The 21014-nt window shown below is 43.8% G+C and overlaps 1 protein-coding gene across 1 annotated transcript in view; it reads right to left on the bottom strand.

Annotated features, from left to right (window-relative positions):
* Positions 1–21014, bottom strand: part of LOC126462780 (cyclin-dependent kinase-like 1) — a 275437-nt gene that overhangs the window by 9930 nt on the left and 244493 nt on the right. Inside the window, exons 7-8 of the mRNA XM_050096102.1 lie at positions 18625–18732; positions 14796–14885 (exon numbers count right to left, since the gene is read on the bottom strand). Coding sequence (XP_049952059.1) covers positions 14796–14885; positions 18625–18732 — 198 coding nt within the window. The remainder of the gene's footprint in view (positions 1–14795; positions 14886–18624; positions 18733–21014) is intronic.

The following is a 21014-nucleotide window of genomic DNA, read 5'->3' as shown; positions in this document are numbered from 1 at the left end:
TGATGGTTACCTTTCACGCGCAATTATAAAAAGCCCCAGACATTTTCCCCGGTATTAAGATCGGCTGATTTAGCATGCCGGTCCAAGTGCGATAAACTAAAGTGGTTCAAATGGCTCTGAGGACTATGGGACTTATCTTCTGAGGTCATCAGTCCCCTAGAACTTAGAACTACTTAAACCTAACTAACCTAAGAACATCACACACATCCATGCCCGAGGCAGGATTCGGACCTGCGGCCGTAGCGGTCGCGCGGTTGCAGACTGTAGCACCTAGAACCGCTCGGCCACCCCAGCCAGCTGCAATAAACTGCGCGAGTGTTCGCCAAACTAGATGAAAATGGCTGTCGTCATACTGGCAGACGGGAGTGTTCACAGCACAGTCTTCGTAAAGTGCAGAAGACAGAACAATACAGTCATCAATAATATTGAAATAAACGTCCTAGTTCGTGTTCACAGTAATGGGTGCACCGAAGTCATGATACGAGAAACATTCCAAAACCTCAGACCATCCGTACCCTCGCGCCTTGCGTCTTCTGAAAGAGTAAAAGCTCCACTGGTCGGTCCACAGTACACATCTCCACATGATCTGAGGATGGCTAATGCCGGCCGAAACCGGTAATTTAATTAAAAATAGCTGTGATTATGTGCAGTTATCGAATTATTCTCAAAACAGTCAATGAGTATGGTGTCCAGTGTGACAGGCATGACCTTCTTTCCACTACGTGCAGCTTCATGCGCTGTTGTTTACAGTTGCCTCTCAAGGTACATGATTCAAAATGTCCATCCATTCCAATTCCCTTCGTAATGTTCGCTCGTGATCTGGTTGAAATAGACTTGCTTTCGTTGACAGCAGCAATTCCTGTCCGATCTGAGCCGACTGTCATTTAATCGTCTCTGGTCCCTGCCGGTTAGGACTTTTCCGTTCCTGTCTGTTAGGTTATTTTTACAACCACGTGCTTACGACTGGTTTAGCGTTCCTAATAGACACAATGGACACACCGCGTTGACGTATCAGTAAATCTAGCATCTTGATTCACGGTGTACTCATGGACACGTGCAAACATGACAGCTCCTTTCTGGGCTCTGACACGCCTCTACGTCGATCCTTCTTACTACGTTGATTCAATGTTGATTCAATGCAACCGACTGGCACTGAAATATGACTGAACTGCCGCTACTTAGGTCAGTAGTCGAGAGAAATGCCTGGGGCCATTTCTGCACCAACTGCAGCGCTCTAAACCGGCTAACATGCTCTTTTAATAGCGTGACTAATATTTTGTCTTCAGAGCTAAGACATTGTCTGAAAAAATGAACATAGATGCCGTAATATGCAGTAACAAATGGTTTAATGTTAAAAAAACGGGCAATATACAGACAATCTTTGAAGCATGGTTTCTGTGAAACTGTAATGTGTTTGATGAAAGTTGTTTTTGACACTGAAATGTACACTAAAGTTGATAGTATTAATTTACTTTTATTTATTCAAACTTTTTATCTGAGCAAGTTCACTCATTATCACCCTTCATCTGCGATTGGCTAAGAAAGGCATATAAGTTGTTACTTGGTCTATATTTTCTTAGTTAGCTGCAGCTGATGGGCGATAATGCCTGAAACTGGTCTGGAAAATAAGTCCTAATCATAGGAGTTGTACAAAGCTTCGTTAATATTTATTTTTCAAGAATGGTGTTCATGACAAGCACTACGTTACCTTATCACTAAGTAATAGTAAATACATTGTAAGTAGTGACGCTAAATATCAAATATCTCGAAACTTCCTGGCAGATTAAAAGTGTGTGCCGGACCGAGATTCGAACTCTGGACCTTTGCCTTTCGCGGGCAAGTGCTCTACCAACTGAGCTACCCAAGCACTGTCCTCACAGCTTTACTTCCACCAGTACCACTTCTCCTACCTTTCAAACTTTACAGAAGCTCTCCTGCGAACTATGCAGGACTAGCACTCCTGAAAGAAAGGATATTGCGGAGACATGGCTTAGCCACAGAATGAGATTTTCACTCTGCAGCGGAGTGTGCGCTGTTATGAAACTTGCTGGGAGATTAAAACTGAGTGCCGGACCGAGAATCAAACTTGCCTTTCGCGGGCAAGTGTTCTACCAACTGAGGACGGGGCGTGAGTCGTGCTTGGGTAGCTCAGTTGGTAGAGCACTTGCCCGCGAATGGCAAAGGTCCCGAGTTCGAGTCTCGGTCCGGCACACAGTTTTAATCTGCCAGGAAGTTTCATATCAGCGCACACTCCGCTGCAGAGTGAAAATCTAATTCTGGATCAAATATCTCGCTAAAACTGTTGTGTCGTTTTTTGACACTGTCTGCGTTCCCACATAAATATTGCACCGTATCGTTACCTAGACGCTTGGTGCTCAGATCTCAAGACAATTTCCCCATACTGGTAAACAATAAGCGATGAACATAAACATTAAATGCTCATGTACGTATGAAATGATACGTGACCTCTTAAAATGTTAGTAACTGTAAATAAGAACTATTTTTATTAAGAAGTTAAATAACTAAAACTTTTCTAACAGCATAAATTAGTAAAAAAGTGATTCAACGGAGGGAGGTGGTGCAACGATTAAAATGCTGGATCCACATACAAGAGGTAATGACATATATCTTTGTTTTATTTATCCGTGTCGTTCCTATATCAGTCTAGACGAATTCTGTGACGGCTCCTTAAATAAAACCCTGGCCAATAGTTTCATTCAACGTTTCCATCCAGAGCTTGTGATCTGTCTATTATGATTTTATGGTTTAATGTCCCTTTGGTGACGATGTCATTAGAGATGCAGCACAGGGTTGGATTAGGGAAAAACAGGGAAGGAAATCGTCCGTGTCGTCATCGAAGGAACCACCCCGGCATTTGTAGAGACAAAGGAAAATAATGCCTGCAGTAATACGGAAAAAAGAATTTTAATACTTTGTCTGCACGACCCAAAAATTTAAATAGATCATGCCGCGTAGTTCTAAAAATAGCGACGTTCTGTCATGCAAAAGTGTTGATGTTCATAAGCTTGCCTGTCTCACCGCTCGTGAACTGACCTCCGTACTAAATGTTCAATAAAAGTGATAACAAGGTTATTACCTGCTCTGTGTTAAGAGATAAAAACGCAGCATTTGACAGCAAACGATGCCATCAGCTCGGCTACCCGATTTTGATAATACTCTTCCCGTCAGTCAAATCCGTACGCGCATTGTTACCTTTTCCCCTTTTTCCTTCTGGAACCAAGAGACTAGTCTGGTCTTACAACCAAATTACATCATCTCTAACGGCTAAAACCTGGTAAAATGATTTCAAATTACAGAGGTACGCTCATTTATCGGCAAAACTTCGCTTTTGTATACAATCGACGTTCGAAAGTTAACAAGTCTAAAGGCTACAGAAGTGTAAGTTGCTCAAGAAACAATATAGTGTAACAGATACTTGGTTCAAAAATGGTTCAAATGGCTCTGAGTACTATGGGACTTAACATATGAGGTCATCAGTCCCCTTGACTTAGAACTACTTAAACCTAACTAACCTAAGGACCTCACACACATCCATGCCCGAGGCAGGATTCGAACCTGTGACTGCAGCAGCAGCGCGGTTCCGGACTGAAGGGCCTAGAGCCGGCCGAAGTGGCCGTGCGGTTAGAGGCGCTGCAGTCTGGAACCGCAAGACCGCTACGGTCGCAGGTTCGAATCCTGCCTCGGGCATGGATGTTTGTGATGTCCTTAGGTTAGTTAGGTTTAACTAGTTCTAAGTTCTAGGGGACTAATGACCTCAGCAGTTGAGTCCCATAGTGCTCAGAGCCACCATCTGAAGGGCCTAGAACCGCTAGGTCACAGCGGCCGGCAACAGGTACTTATGACCAGTAAATTCACAAGAACTGTAAATCAAGTATTATTCTGGAAGAACCTAAAGATTTACTTGAAACGATGTATGTTAACAAACCCAGTACTTAAAAGGCCGCCGCGCGGGATTAGCCGAGCGGTCTAGGCGCTGCAGTCATGGACTGTGCGGCTGGTCCCGGCGGAGGTTCGAGTCCTCCCTCGGGCATGGGTGTATGTGTTTGTCCTTAGGATAATTTAGCTTAAGTAGTGTGTACGCTTAGGGACTGATGACCTTAGCAGTTAAGTCCCATAAGATTTCACACACATTTGAACTTAAAAGGCCATCTTTCCCAAAACAAAGGTTGCTACTCTTATGTTGTCGTATGTCCTTCCTTAGTCATCACCGTAAAGCAAATATGGACTTTTAATTAAGTGATTAAAACACAGAAAAATGGAACAGCTAGTGGAAAAGATCTGTATAATATCATCATTGTGGCTTTTACGTTTATCAAGTGTGAGTGTTCCATTACGTCAATTGCAAGGCTAAGAACCGCTGTGCATGACAAATTAATTTCGTCTACACAAAAGGACGTGGCCATCTGGTCAGCTGTTATTTAACGATAAATGCGGTATCTACTTCCGATCAGCATAATACGACTGGTGTGGGCTATGAAGATGCTATGACCTTAACGCGCAGCTATCGGAATCCACCATCGGGCTGTGCCATTGATTTTCTACAGGTGGTGCGCGAGGGCTACTAAATTATTAACAGACAGCTCAGCGACCTTGACACGAACCGACAAACGTAGACAGCAAAGTTGTGTAGATCGCTATCTGCTATTGAACCCGAACGTTGTCAGAGTTTACCTTAACACGACAGTGAAATGTGCCAACAGCAGCTAGTACACGGACAGAATTGAGGGGCAACTGCTCTGTACAGTTACAAGATTCTTTTCGACTGCAAGGTAACTCTGTGCCAGCTGTCAGTGGCAAGTTCTGATGACTCAAGCCTCGCTGAGTGTCCTGCGTCATTTCTCAGCAGGGCACATCTTAAAGTTGTACTAGAGTAACTGTGCTGGAAGTACTCCAGTCTAACGTGCGCACCTCTCTCTGCACTGATGACAAGGGGTGTCACTGTTTTTCTAACTCCAAGTAACACCAGAGACGGTGGAGTGTCCCTCTATATAAGGACATGCAAACTGCCGGCCACAACCTTGCAGCTACATATATTTTCGCACTCTCCTCCACATGTTCCAGCCGTTTAAACCTTGGTCTTCCTCTTTGGTCGTTTCCTTCGCATCTCCGTTTCATTATCTTCTTGGGATTCCTCTTGTTTTCCGCTATCTTTAAGTGCCCATGCCATCTTAGGCTTGATGTTTTTATGCTGCAAGGTTTCCTTTTTCACTATTCCCCTTACCCCTTTATTCCTTATTCTATCTCTCCTTGTTACTCGTGTCCTACTTCTGAAGAGCTTCATTTCACAGGCCTGTAATCCGCTTACTTCTCTTTTCTTCGATACCCATGTTTCAGATGCATAGGTTAGTATTGGGATGTAGTTACTTGAGTATATATAACTTCTTTGCTTTGTTTGTGAGACGTTTTTGTTCCAGGCTCCTGATACTTCGCAGGAATGCTGTTGACTGTCTGCCACGATTACTGATATGTTTCTCAATTCTTCCATTTTCCTCTCTCACACTTCCAAATTGCTTAACGCTTTCTATCTTCTGCAGCTGTTCACCCCAAACCTTATTCCGCTGCTTGATGAATCTTGTAAACAGGAACTCAATATTTGTCTCATTCCACACTGGCGTGCATTTTTTTCCCAAGGATCCAGTTGTTCCTGAATCTCCTCCTCCCTGTTTCCCCTGATCATCCACGAACACAGCTGCTTTCATCTTGTCTTCTCCAGTCTTTTCTGCCACCTTTGTCATTGTCACATCCAAGACCACAGTGAAAAAGAGAGGTATCAATGCACCACCATGTTTCAAACAACCTGTTTGCTGGAACCAACCCAGCATTTTACTGAGGTATCTATGCAGACTGATGTAATGAACGAAATTTTGTACCTTGGCCAGGATTCGAACCTGGATCCCCTGCTCACTTTCATTTCCCTCGTTAATAGAACTCATACCTCACAGTACGTTACCTGCACTCTGCTTGTTGTCTCTTATTACACTCACTTCTTTTCTAGTGCTTCCTAGACCTTTTTTCTGCAGACACTATCAAATGCCCTTTCTATATCAAAAAAAGGCATCACATGGCCTTCTCCAAACACATAGTGGTGCTCCTGCAGCTGCCTCTCTGAAAAGATGAGGTCAACAGTTGATCTTGCAGGTCTGAAGCCATGCTATTTTTTTCTCAATTTGTTATCGAAGATTGATTCTGTTCTCCAGGATTTTATCATCTACCTTGGCACACCGTGGTATCAGTGTGACTCCTCTGTAGTTTCTACAATCCTTTCTGATCCCTCTCTTGAATATAGGTACAACTGATGCCCACGCCAATCTTATCGAGTCTTCTTCTCATTCCACACGATACAGTCACCTTCCCCCCCCCCCCCCCTACTTCCTTCATCATTTCGACACTTACTTCGTTCCCACCTGGTGCTTTTCCTCCTTTCCTTTTGTCCACTGTAATATCCACTTCTTTCCATTTCAGGTCCTTACCCCCCCCCCCCCCTCAATGTCCCCACAGTTCAGAGTTTACTTCTACCTCCTTATCCTTATCCTTATCTCTAACTGCGTTAGGGTGTATCATGTGGTCAAAACACTTCTTCCACACTATCCTCTGTGTCTCTTTATTATTGCCGAAGTATATCAACATATCACACAACTTAATAGTTCAGCCAACTTTTTGAAACTCATTTAACAACTATTTAAAAGTTAATCATCGTATCGGATGACATGAGGTAGCCGGCTGCTGTGGCCGAGCAGTTCTAGGTGCTTCAGTCCGGAACCGCGCTGCTGCTACGGTCGCAGGTTCGAATTCTGCCTTGGGCATAGATGTGTGTGATGTCCTTAGGTTAGTTACGTTTAAGCAGTTGTAAGTCTAGGGGACTGATGACTTCAGATGTTAAGTCCCATAGTGCTTAGAACCTTTTTTTTTTTTTTTTTTTTTTTTTTTGACATGAGGTAACAGAGCACGCAATATTGCCACTTACGTGGAATATATGGTTCAGCACACACTTGGTACAATTCCTACATTTAAAAAAGCTTCCAGGAAGTTACTAAAGGAGACGTCACGTGTAAAGGAAATTACAATGATTGTTCACTGGTGGGTCGATTGAGGCACTTCCTCTGTTTTGAATCAGGTAGAAGAATTACTACATTTTGCAGATTATATATTATTGTCGAGCCGAGGTGACGTAACAGTACAAAAAATAGCACGTTATACACTGAGGTGACAAAAGTCATGGGATATTGATATGCATATACACAGGTAGTAACTCGTACACAAGGCATGAAAGGGCAGTGCATTGGCTGACCCCTCCTTTGTACTCAGATGACTCAAGTGAAAAGGCTTGCTATGTCATTATGGCCGCCCGGCGGGAACTGACGGACTTTGAACGCTGCGTGGTTGTTGCAGCTGGACGCATGGGACTCTCAATTTCGGAAATTCAATATTTCGAGATCCACAGTGTCAAGAGAGTGCCGAGAATACCACATATTGAAGCATTCTCATCACGGACAAGCGGTTGTCGACGGCCATCACTTATCTACCGAGATCAGTGGTGTTTGCGTAGAGTTGCCAGTGCTAACAGACAAGCAACACTGCGTGAAATAACCGCAGAAGTAAATGTTGGACGTACGATGAATGTATCCGCAGGACACTGCGGCGAAATTTGGGGTTAATAGGTTATGGCAGTATCTGTAGCGTATCTCCTTGCCTCGTGACCATATCAGTTGGAGACTAGACGACTGGAAATACGCGGCCTGGTCGGATGAGTTCCGATTTCTGTTGGTTAAAGCTGATGTTAGGATTCGAGATTCGAGTGTGGAGCAGAGTCTACGAAGCCATGGACGGAAGTTGTCAACCAGGCACTGCACAAGCTGGTTTGCATGAAACATTGAATGCGAATGGTTATCTTCTGATACTTGAGACCATTTACGGCCATTCATAGACTACATGTTCCCAAACAGCGATGGAATTTTAACGGACGACAATGCTTCATCTCACAGCGACAGAACTGTTCGCGTTTGGAGAACATTCCGGACAGTTCGACGGAATGGCTTGACCACGTAGATCGGCCGACGTGAATCTCATCGAACATTTATTGGACGTAATCCTGGGGTCAGGTCGTGCACAAAATCTTGCACCTACAACACTTTCGCAATTATGGAGGGTTACAGAGGCACCGTAGCTCAGTGTCTCTGGAAGGGACTTCCAGCGGCTTGTTGAGTCCATGACACGTAAAGCTGCTGCACTACGCATCATGACTTTTGTCAAATGGTTCAAATGGCTCTGAGCACTATGGGACTTAACATGTGAGGTCATCAGTCACCTAGAACTTAGAACTACTTAAACCTAACTAACCTAAGGACATCACACAACACCCAGCGATCACGAGGCAGAGAAAATCCCTGACCCCGCCGGGAATCGAACCCGGGAACCCGGGCGTGGGAAGCGAGAACGCTACCGCAAGAACCAGACAACTCCATGTCATTGACAGTGAGCTATTTCTCCAAGTCCCTCCAGAAGACTGCTGAGGCGATTGCCTTAACAATACCGCAGTAGCCATACCCAGACACACCAAAATGGTTCAAATGGCTCTGAGCACTATGGGACTTAACATCTTAGGTCATCAGTCCCCTAGAACTTAGAACTACTTAAACCTAACTAACCTAAGGACATCACACACATCCATGCCCGACGCAGGTTTCGAACCTGCGACCGTAGCAGTCTACATCTACATCTACATCTATACTCCGCGAGCCACCTTACGGTGTGTGGCGGAGGGTACTTATTGTACCACTATCTGATCCCCCCTTCCCTGTTCCATTCACGAATTGTGCGTGGAAAGAACGACTGCTTGTAAGTCTCCGTATTTGCTCTAATTTCTCGGATCTTTTCGTTGTGATCATTACGCGAGATATATGTGGGCGGTAGTAATATGTTGCCCATCTCTTCCCGGAATGTGCTCTCTCGTAATTTCGATAATAAACCTCTCCGTATTGCGTAACGCCTTTCTTGAAGTGTCCGCCACTGGAGCTTGTTCAGCATCTCCGTAACGCTCTCGCGCTGACTAAATGTCCCCATGACGAATCGCGCTGCTTTTCGCTGGATCATGTCTATCTCTTCTATTAATCCAACCTGGTAAGGGTCCCATACTGATGAGCAATACTCAAGAATCGGACGAACAAGCGTTTTGTAAGCTACTTCTTTCGTCGATGAGTCACATTTTCTTAGAATTCTTCCTATGAATCTCAACCTGGCGCCTGCTTTTCCCACTATTTGTTTTATGTGATCATTCCACTTCAGATCGCTCCGGATAGTAACTCCTAAGTATTTTACGGTCGTTACCGCTTCCAATGATTTACCACCTATGGCATAATCGTACTGGAATGGATTTCTACCCCTATTTATGCGCATTATATTACATTTATCTACGTTTAGGGAAAGCTGCCAGCTGTCGCACCATGCATTAATCCTCTGCAGGTCCTCCTGGAGTACGTACGAGTCTTCTGATGTTGCTACTTTCTTGTAGACAACCGTGTCATCTGCAAATAGCCTCACGGAGCTACCGATGTTGTCAACTAAGTCATTTATGTATATTGTAAACAATAAAGGTCCTATCACGCTTCCCTGCGGTACTCCCGAAATTACCTCTACATCTGCAGATTTTGAACCGTTAAGAATGACATGTTGTGTTCTTTCTTCTAGGAAATCCTGAATCCAATCACAAACCTGGTCCGATATTCCGTAAGCTCGTATTTTTTTCACTAAACATAAGTGCGGAACCGTATCAAATGCCTTCCTGAAGTCCAGGAATACGGCATCAATCTGCTCGCCAGTGTCTACGGCACTGTGAATTTCTTGGGCAAATAGGGCGAGCTGAGTTTCACATGATCTCTGTTTGCGGAATCCATGTTGGTTATGATGAAGGAGATTTGTATTATCTAAGAACGTCATAATACGAGAACACAAAACATGTTCCATTATTCTACAACAGATTGACGTAAGCGAAATAGGCCTATAATTATTCGCATCTGATTTATGACCCTTCTTGAAAATGGGAACGACCTGCGCTTTCTTCCAGTCGCTAGGTACTTTACGTTCTTCCAGCGATCTACGATAAATTGCTGATAGAAAGGGGGCAAGTTCTTTAGCATAATCACTGTAGAATCTTAAGGGTATCTGGTCTGGTCCGGATGCTTTTCCGCTACTAAGTGATAGCAGTTGTTTTTCAATTCCGATATCGTTTATTTCAATATTTTCCATTTTGGCGTCCGTGCGACGGCTGAAGTCAGGGACCGTGTTACGATTTTCCGCAGTGAAACAGTTTCGGAACACTGAATTCAGTATTTCTGCCTTTCTTCGGTCGTCCTCTGTTTCGGTGCCATCGTGGTCAACGAGTGACTGAATAGGGGATTTAGATCCGCTTACCGATTTTACATATGACCAAAACTTTTTAGGGTTCTTGTTTAGATTGTTTGCCAATGTTTTATGTTCGAATTCGTTGAATGCTTCTCTCATTGCTCTCTTTACGCTCTTTTTCGCTTCGTTCAGCTTTTCCTTATCAGCTATGATTCGACTACTCTTAAACTTATGATGAAGCTTTCTTTGTTTCCGTAGTACCTTTCGTACATGATTGTTATACCACGGTGGATCTTTCCCCTCGCTTTGGACCTTAGTCGGTACGAACTTATCTAAGGCGTACTGGACGATGTTTCTGAATTTTTTCCATTTTTGTTCCACATCCTCTTCCTCAGAAATGAACGTTTGATGGTGGTCACTCAGATATTCTGCGATTTGTGCCCTATCACTCTTGTTAAGCAAATATATTTTCCTTCCTTTCTTGGCATTTCTTATTACACTTGTAGTCATTGATGCAACCACTGACTTATGATCACTGATACCCTCTTCTACATTCACGGAGTCGAAAAGTTCCGGTCTATTTGTTGCTATGAGGTCTAAAACGTTAGCTTCACGAGTTGGTTCTCTAACTATCTGCTCGAAGTAATTCTCGGACAAGGCAGTCAGGATAATGTCACAAGAGTCTCTGTCCCTGGCTCCAGTTCTGATTGTGTGACTATCCCATTCTATACCTGGTAGATTGAAGTCTCCCCCTATTACAATAGTATGATCACGAAACTTCTTCACGACGTTCTGCAGGTTCTCTCTGAGGCGCTCAACTACTACGGTTGCTGATGCAGGTGGTCTATAGAAGCATCCGACTATCATATCTGACCCACCTTTGATACTTAACTTAACCCAGATTATTTCACATTCGCATTCGCTAATAACTTCACTGGATATTATTGAATTCTTTACTGCTATAAATACTCCTCCACCATTGGCGTTTATCCTATCCTTGCGGTATATATTCCATTCTGTGTCTAGGATTTCGTTACTGTTCACTTCCGGTTTTAACCAACTTTCCGTTCCTAATACTATATGCGCACTATTTCCTTCAATAAGAGATACTAATTCAGGAACCTTGCCCTGGATACTCCTGCAGTTTACCAATATTACGTTAACTTTTCCTGTTTTTGGTCTCTGAGGACGGACGTTCTTTATCAACGATGATAATGTCCTCTCTGGTAAGCCGTCAGGTATTTTATCGTTTCGCCCAAGGGGGGGTCCCTCTAACCTAAAAAACCCCCGTGTGCACGCCACACGTACTCTGCTACCCTAGTAGCTGCTTCCGGTGTGTAGTGCACGCCTGACCTGTCTAGGGGGGCCCTACAGTTCTCCACCCAATAACGGAGGTCGATGAATTTGCAACCATTATAGTCGCAGAGTCGTCTGAGCCTCTGGTTTAGACCCTCCACACGGCTCCAAACCAGAGGACCGCGATCGACTCTGGGCACTATGCTGCAGATATTAAGCTCAGCTTGCACTCCGCGTGCGATGCTGGTTGTCTTCACCAAATCAGCCAGCCGCCGGAAGGAACCAAGGATGGCCTCAGAACCCAAGCGGCAGGCGTCATTCGTTCCGACATGTGCTACTATCTGCAGCCGGTCACACCCAGTGCGTTCAATAGCTGCCGGAAGGGCCTCCTCCACATTACGGACGAGACCCCCCGGCAAGCACACCGAGTGCACACTGGCATTCTTCCCCGACCTACCCGCTATTTTCCTGAGGGGCTCCATAACCCACCTAACGTTGGAGCTCCCTATAACTAATAGGCCCGCCCTCTGTGACTGTCGGGACCTTGCCGGAGAATCGGCCACTGGCCCAACAGGCGAGGCACCCTGTGGTGGCTCGGAAACGATGTCATCACCACTAGGAAGCACCCCGTACCTGTTGGAAAGGGGTAAGGCAGCTGCCACGCGGCCAGATCCCACCTTCGCCTTTCGGCCAGGCACGCGCGAGCCCACCACTGTCCGCCATTCACCCTGGAGTGATGGCTGACCGGTAAGATGCTCACTGCCGGAAGACGCAGCGACATCAGGGGTTCCATGTGATTCCAAGGCCACCGAAGTAGGCATAGGTCTCACCACAGTTGCCCCAACGCCACTACGAGCCGACGCCTGCGCCTCGAGCTCGATGAGCCTAACAGACAAAGCCTCCACCTGCCCCCGAAGAGTGGCCAATTCTCCTTGCGTCCGCTCACAACAACCACAGCCCCTACACATGACTATGTTTACCCTACTCTATACGGTGACAAATTCCCAAGATAATCTTCTGATGAGCTACTCTGATAATCAAGAAACACTCACTGAAATACGAGACGCGAAAACTACGCTAGGTTTTCCCAGAAAAACTATTTAAAAGCTAAGCGCAGCAAATAAGTACAAAAACGCTTTATACAAACAGTACTCGCTGCTGCTGGTGCTGTCGCTCTGGCTGTCACAAGACAACTGCTGATTCAAGTGACTAGTGGCTAACGGCCGCGAAACAAACAAAAGACGGTTTTAGGGCGCTGTCTGTTCTAAACGATCAAGAAAACACTAAGAAATCTAACACGAAAACTACGTAAAGTTTTATCAAGAACTGTTAGTTACTATGCAGAGCAGATAAACACAAATAGAACCCCTTCCTTAGTGGAAGGTCGTAAACAAAATGCAAAATAAACGCTTTATACAAACACTACTCGCTGCTGCTGTCGCTCTGGCTGTCACAAGACAACTGCTGATTCAGGTGACTAGTGGCTAACGGCCGCGAAACAAACAAAAGACGGTTTTAGGGCGCTTTCTGTTCTAAACGATCAAGAAAACACTAAGAAATCTAACACGAAAACTACGTAAAGTTTTATCAAGAACTGTTAGTTACTATGCAGAGCAGATAAACACAAATAGAACCCCTTCCTTAGTGGAAGGTCGTAAACAAAATGCAAAATAAACGCTTTATACAAACAGTACTCGCTGCTGCTGGTGCTGTCGCTCTGGCTGTCACACGGTTCCGGACTGAAGCCCCTAGAACCGCTCGGCCACCACGGCCGGCTGACTTTTGTCACCCCATTGTATATCCATAAAAGTTATTTTCTGATTTTCCACAAATGGGCTGCCTTTTAAGTATAATAAAACTATAATGTGATGCACTAAATTACTTTTTTACGGTCAAAAATTGTCTCTAATGTGGCGTACCAACAAGAAATAGTAAATAAGACACGACAAACTCATAAGCCTTAGATATTTCAAAATCTTTATCCGCTAATGTCCATCGCTGCGTTTTAGGCATCTAAGCCTGTATTGCCTTCATATGGTCAGTTAAAAACGTAAATCTACATAACACTGTGTGCCCATGTCCATTATGTCGTCCACAGTCGCATCGACCTCTTCGTAATTACAGCTATTTAACATTTCTTGCAAATGCCGGTTGAAGAATGTAAGTAATAAATAATATACTTGCTATACTACTGTTGCCATTACCCCACAAATTAATCTTCGGTCATTTTTTCTATTTTATTTCTTGTAATGCATATTTTCAGTCTTTCCCTTCTAAACGAATTTTCAGTACGATCACCAAGACATTTATTAACTTCGCTATATCAACCAACTCTTCTAAGACAAGAAATATACTACCTGACAGAAAAACTGGAAGCGTGGAGAAGACATGGTGCGCGCACGCCGTTTTTATCTTCCTTGTAAATTGGAAATCAGCGCACACTCCGTTGCAAAAACCAAATTCGTCCTGGAAATGCCTCCGCAATATCCTTTCTTCCAGCAGTGCTGGGCCCGAAAGGTAAACAGGAGAGCTTGGATGAAGTTTGGCAGGTAGCAGATGAGGTACTGCCGGAAGCTAAGCTATCAGAGCGGGTTGTCAGTCGTGCTTGGATAGCTCAGTCGATAGAGTACTTCTTTCTCCTCAGTAATAATATTTTTGCCAATGTGAGCGAAGGAATTAAGTGACTGTTATGAGATACAACGTGTATCGGACTGGCAGCAACAATCACGTGCGTCGAATGAACTTAATAACACTGGAAGTTGAAAAGCAGACTCATCTAAATGGCGTCGACTTTGTTGTGAGTAGTGGTCAACAAAAACATTCAACTTGATAAGCTGATAAGGGTTTATTCAGTCTCTACAGCAGTGAAAAATTTCGAGCATATATCCAGATATGATCGCCTTTTAGCATTAACGTTTCGATTGCATGCTTTCCAACCATTCAAACAGTATAGCACATCATCAAAATAAAAACTAAGCTACATGCAGTCGCATGCACGCTCTAAAACACATTTATTGCTCACTTCACTGGGAAAACATGAGATTTAGTTACAGTTTGGGACATCTGCGGAAGGAGGTGGCTTCTGTCGACAACACTGATGGTAGTTACATAGGAAAGAAGTTGCAATGTGATATTCGTACCGAGCGTCTTGCGGATCAGATAGAGCTGGTCTACGTCAGATTTACCGGGCCACAGCGCCTGCCCCTGCAACATCTCGGCGAATACGCAACCTGCAACAGTAAACGTGTATTAGCAGCATTTCAGACTAGTCTATCACGTTGTGAAAATAAAAGTATCCAAAAATTTCTCTTCTAATATAAAGTAACAAATTAGTACTCAAATAGTTAAAAAGAACATTGTTAATATGTGAAAATCTTCAAACCGTTCTTTTACAAAAAACGTTCTTTTGAATTGATGGTTTTCGTGTGAATGAAGAGTTTTCAACAGCTTTAGATATTATGTAGTCTTTTACTGAGAACACTACCAGTTTTACACTGTTACGGGTGCATTCTCAGGTGATGCAATGATTAGCCTAAAACAGTCTGGAAGTTACGATGTCCCGATTATTTGAGAACTAATCACTGCATCACCTGAGGTGCGCCCATAACGGTGCGGAACCGATAGTGTTCTCAGTAAAGGACTACGTAACAGCTACACTGGTTGAACAATCTTCATTCAACTTTTAGAGAAAAAAGTTTGAAGATTCTTAAGTATTAGCAATGTACTTTTTAGCTGTGGCTGTCCTATTTAGAAAATAGTATGTAAGATAAAAATAAAATTGAAAACTTACCTGATTACCCACTATTTCTACAAATTATCTAAGTACAGAGATGCAAGGCTACAAAGGTGGTGTTATTTATATGGCGAAGTAGCGGTGTTCATTGTATAGCTGCATATCAAGTACTGATGGGCAGTACTGCAAACAGTACTTACTGTTTAAATTTGTACGTAACTACGAGGGTCACTCCAAAAGATGTGCACACAATTTTTTTTTAAATCCATCTTTTATTCTACATGTTTGAAAGTTCTACAGTGTGTAGAAACACTGTTCCTTTAGGAACAATATTTTCATTTCTCCACATAATTTCCATCCTTCTCAACTACCTTACGCCATCTTCGAATCAGCGCCTGTACACCCGCACGGTAAAATTCTGGACCAACCGGTTGGAGCCACTATTTGGCAGCGTGCACAAGGGAGTCATCATCTTCAAACCATGTTCCACGAAGAGAGTCCTTCAGTTTCCCAAAGAGAGTCACATGGAGCCAGGCCACGACTGTAAGGCGGGTGTTTCAGTGTTGTCCATCCAAGTTTTGTGATCGCTTCCATGGATTTTTGAATGACATGTGGCCGTACATTGTCGTGCAACAGCAAAACATCCTGATTTTGCCGATGTGGTCGAACACGACTCAGTCGAGCTTGAAGTTTCTTCAGTGTCTTAACATATTCATCAGAATTTATGGTGGTTCCACTTGGCATGATGTCCACAAGCAGGAGTCCTTCGGAATCGAAAAACACTGTAGCCATAACTTTTCCAGCAGAAGGGGTGGTTTTGATTTTTTTTCTTTGGTGAATTTGCATGATGCCACTCCACTGATTGCCTCTTTGTCTCTAGTGAAAAATGATGGAGCCATGTTTCATCACCTGTCACAATTCTTTCAAGAAATTCATCTCCACCATTCTCGAACAGTTCCAAAAGTTCGCTGCAGACCGCTTTTCTTCTTTCTTTGTGAGCCACTGGGAACCCACCTGGCACAAACCTTTTTTAACACCAACACTTTCAGTATTCTGTAAACACTTCCTTCCCCTATCCCAACGTAGCGTGACAATTCTTTCCCTGTGATGCGTCTGTCAGCAGTCACCAATTCGTTAACTCTCTGCACATTGTCTGGAGTGTGAGCAGTACGAGGCCTGCCGCTGCGAGGACAATCCTCAATACTGCCGTGCCCGCTTTCATCACGTAACGCGCTTGCCTACCGACTAACTGTACTGCGATCGACAGCAGCATCTCTAAACACCTTCTTCAACCTCTTGTGGATGTTTCCCACTGTCTCGTTTTCACCGCACAGGAATTCTATGGCAGCACGTTGCTTCTGACGAATGTCAAGTGTAGCAGCCATCTTGAAGACAAGCTGCGACGGCACCACTCACGGGAACAGGTTGAAATAAGTGTAAAACTTTCACCCATGCAGAATGAAAACTGTATTTTTACGAAAATAGTGTGCATTTCTTTTGGAGTGGCCCTCGTACTATGTGTCACAAATAATAGTGCAATCATTTAAATATTAACCTAGCAATAGGAGATATACAGCAGATATTTAGTATAATTAAGAAGACAGGAGTTTTTTTTTCCAGACTAGCATCGTTCTTTGTAATTTCCTTGATTAAATCTAGCTAGTAGAAGGATGAGTAGCACTAAGAAGTTTAGTGATGGTATGTTGTTAATATGGCATTTTTTACAATTAGTTTGTCTTTTGTTAATGTATACTTTGACTAGTTCCCCATTCCTACCTTCTCGATAGGAATGTACGAATTGCGTAGTTCACATCGCAGACGTGCTGATCTGCGCGCTGTTGTCATCTAGGAAATGGTCGTATTAACGTTACTCCAGCGTGTGTTTTGGAGTTACTAACAAGGGAACCTCCCCATCGCACCCCCCGTAGATTTAGTTATAAGTTGGCACAGTTGGTAGTCCTTGAAAAACTGAATACAGATCAATCGAGAAAACAGGAAGAAGTTGTTTGGTATTTGAAAAAAATAAGCAAAATATACAAACTGAGTAGTCCATGAGCAAGATAGGCAACATCAAGGATAGTGTGAGCTCAGGATCGCCGTGGTCCGTGGTTAGCGTGAGCAGCTGCTGAGCATGAGGTCCTTGGTTCAAGTCTTCCCTCGAGTGAAAAGTTTACTTTGTTTATTTTCGCAAAGTTATGATCTGTCCGTTCATTCATTGACGTCTCTGTTCACTGTAATAAGTTTAGTGTCTGTGTTTTGCGACCGCACCGCAAAACTGTGCGATTAGTAGACGAAAGGACGTGCCTCTCCAATGGGAACCGAAAACATTTGATTGCAAGGTCATAGGTCAACCGATTCCTCCACAGGAAAACACGTCTGATATATTCTATAAAACACTGCCGACGGCATGTGCGTCACATGACAGGAATATGTTGTAGACCCACCTAACTTGTACACTTGGCTAATGGGTAAAAAGATTCTTCTACCTTGCCCGATTTAGGTTTTCTTGTGGATGTGATAATCACTCCCAAAAAAGTGATGAAAACATAAGATTTTGTCACAAAACTGCAACAAATGAATGCAACAGTTTCACAGTCGCTCAGTTTTCCCTATACTCTGTCAAAACATATGTTTTTAACGTTTTCTAATTTTTACGTGTGTAGACCGACAAATGCTGCATATGTCCAAGCAAATCTGAGCATGTCCTGGAATTTTGGAGAGTGAGGTTGATTATGTGTGTCTGAACTTTGATAATTGACACATGATCACGTAAACAATGCTGCTCTGTGTACCTGTGCAACTTCGCAAAATAATCGTCTGAAAACAAAAAATTAAACTTTTCACTCGAGGGAAGACTTCAACATAGGACCTCGCTTTCCGCAGCTGCTCACGCTAACCACGGGTCCACGGCGCTCCTGAGCTCAGACTATCCTTGATGTTCCCTGTCTAGCACATGGACTACTCAGTTTGTATATTGTGCTTATTTTTTTCATAGTTCCACACAACTTCTTCCTGTTTTCTCGATTGATCTGTATTCAGTTTTTCAAGCCCTATCCACTGTGCCAACTTATAACTAAATCTGAGGGGGGTGCGATGGGGAGGTTCCCTTGTAAGGAAAATTGTTTGCTGACAACCTGGAGACAAAAGAGTGAAGGTGCAGAGTGAAACACATAGACAGACCATCGTCCGCGGTGCGCTGTGACCCGTATTTGCTATAGCCGCTGCCGCGTACACACCAATGGCCCAGACGTCGACGGGCGGTCCGTACTGCGTGTCGCCGACGAGCAGCTCGGGAGCGCGGTACCAGCGCGTCGCCACGTAGTCCGTGTAGCTCTCGCCGGGATCTGCCAAACAGACGCGCAGTGTAAGCTACTTGCTATGCTAGGGCAACTTGACGCGGCGCTAGTCAAGTGGTTCAAATGACTCTAATCACTGTTGGATTTAACATCTGAGGTCATCAGTCCCCTAGACTTAGAACTACTTAAACCTAACTAACCTAAGGACGTCACACACATCCATACCCGAGGCAGGACTCGAACCAGCGGCCGTAGCGGCAGCGCGGTTCCTGACTGAAGCGCCTAGAAGCGCTCGGCCATAGCGGCCGGCGCCACTAGCCCCCCGACGACTCACGGGGCACTGTTCCATATGGAGGGAGCCTGTCCTGTTTGCCGACGGCAGCTGGTGGCGCCACTGTGCTGCTAGGGGCAGGGACCGGCAATTGCCCTGCCCAGTCGAGGAGAACCAAAACAGAACGGGGCCGTTGTAGTAAACGGAGTCTTTGAGCCGTGGCCGAATAGTGGCGCCACTCATTCCTTGACAGGAAGATTCGAGCACATTTGGTACGTCACTCTAGCTTGTACTGTTAGCTCCACAAACTTTCAGTAGCTTGTCTGGTATAGTAATGAGTAGACTATATTTGTTACAATTCATCGCGACTGGGTGAATTTTTGAATACACATGGAAATACCAAATAATGTCACGCGTTTATTAACACATTGAAGCGGTATTGCTTCTTGCTTTATAAACACTACTAATTACTCATCTTGTAGTGTTGCAGTTCTTCTTGTTATGTCCGTGCTTGCTACGAAATAGGAAGAGAAATTCCGCCTTACGCAAGACACCTTTTACCTGTTTTCTTTCACCCAGACGTGTTTCAGCACTTTTTGTGCTATCATCAGTGGGTTATTTTTTTATTTTCTAACTTACATGATACTATTGGATATTTATTTTGGTAGCTAGTCTGCTACGCAAGCTAAAATTTCTCATGATTTTGATGTTGTGGTCCTTCCTCATATGTTGGCAAAGTGAATAAGCAGATTTCGTGACCTATGGTCCCTTGTCACTGCACTTTCTCCGATTTTCCAGAACATAGCCGGAGTTTTCGCCCGCCATTACGTGTTGTTGTGGCTGTGTAGTAATCACAAAATGAATGAAATAAATACTACACAGCCACAACAACACGTAATGGCGACGAAAACTCTGCCTATGTTCTGAAAAATCGGAGAAAGCGCAGTGTTAAGGGATCATAGATCACGAAAGCTGCCTATTCACTTCGCCAACAACATATGAGAAAGCACTACAATATCAAAACCATTAGAAGCTGTAGATTGTGTAGCAGAATAGCTACCAAATTAAACGTCCAATAGTTTCCAATAGTTAGAAAATAAAAAATAACCCAATGAAGATAGCACAAAAAGTGCTGAAACACGTCTGGGTGAAAGAAAACAGGAAAAAGGTGTCTTGCATAATGCGGAATTTCTCTTCCTACTAGTAATTACTGTCGTTACTTAGCATACTTATCAGTCTTCCGAACTATATAAAATTGTAGATCACACATTATGAGAAATAAAGTAGGGACTATGACGTGTGCCGGCCGGAGTGGCCGTGCGGTTCTAGGCGCTACAGTCTGGAACCGCGCGACCGCTACGTCGCCGGTTCGAATCCTGCCTCGGGCATGGATGTGTGTGATGTCCTTATGTCAGTTAGGTTTAAATAGTTCTAAGTTCTAGGGGACTGATGACCTCAGAAGTTAAGTCCCATAGTGCTCAGAGCCATTGAACCAACTGTAACATGTGTTTTCTCAATGTTTAGACGAATTTTTCTCCTGCTGAAAAACACTTGCTTGGTTGTTGTAGGTTACTTCCTGTTGTGTTTTCATTTATGTAGTCAAGTAACTTGTAAAACGTCAATTTTGACATCGTAAGACAACTTAAGAATCATGGACGCTAAATGTGTACCTTAAGATCTGCGAGAACTTTTACACGGTAGTGAAGATGAACACATACTTACAAGCCTTATGGTGTCCAATTTTGCGCCCAGTTTTACAAGATTTTTTTCTAGTGGTTGTTCCTGTCCTATGTTTGAATACTCAACATTCTTCCTGGGACGCACTCCATAGACTTTTTTCGCATTTTCTAACCCCTCAGTTTTTCTTTGTCGATAGAAGTGCAAAGAGAGTTCTTCACAGGATGCCATTCTCATAAATATTTACAGATTGGAAGTGAGCAATTATTCAAAAGAAGCACCAGCGATTGAAGAGGTAATGAACACACTAGCAACCAGCCGCATCAGTAGTGATGGGCAGAGAACTATCAACAACCAAAATTCAGGTATCGTCTCTTTAGCT

Source organism: Schistocerca serialis, chromosome 1 (assembly GCF_023864345.2).
Source record: "Schistocerca serialis cubense isolate TAMUIC-IGC-003099 chromosome 1, iqSchSeri2.2, whole genome shotgun sequence".
Lineage (NCBI taxonomy): Eukaryota > Metazoa > Arthropoda > Insecta > Orthoptera > Acrididae > Schistocerca > Schistocerca serialis.
The sequence above is the reverse complement of the archived record's forward strand: the minus strand, read 5'-3'. Positions and strand labels throughout refer to the sequence as shown.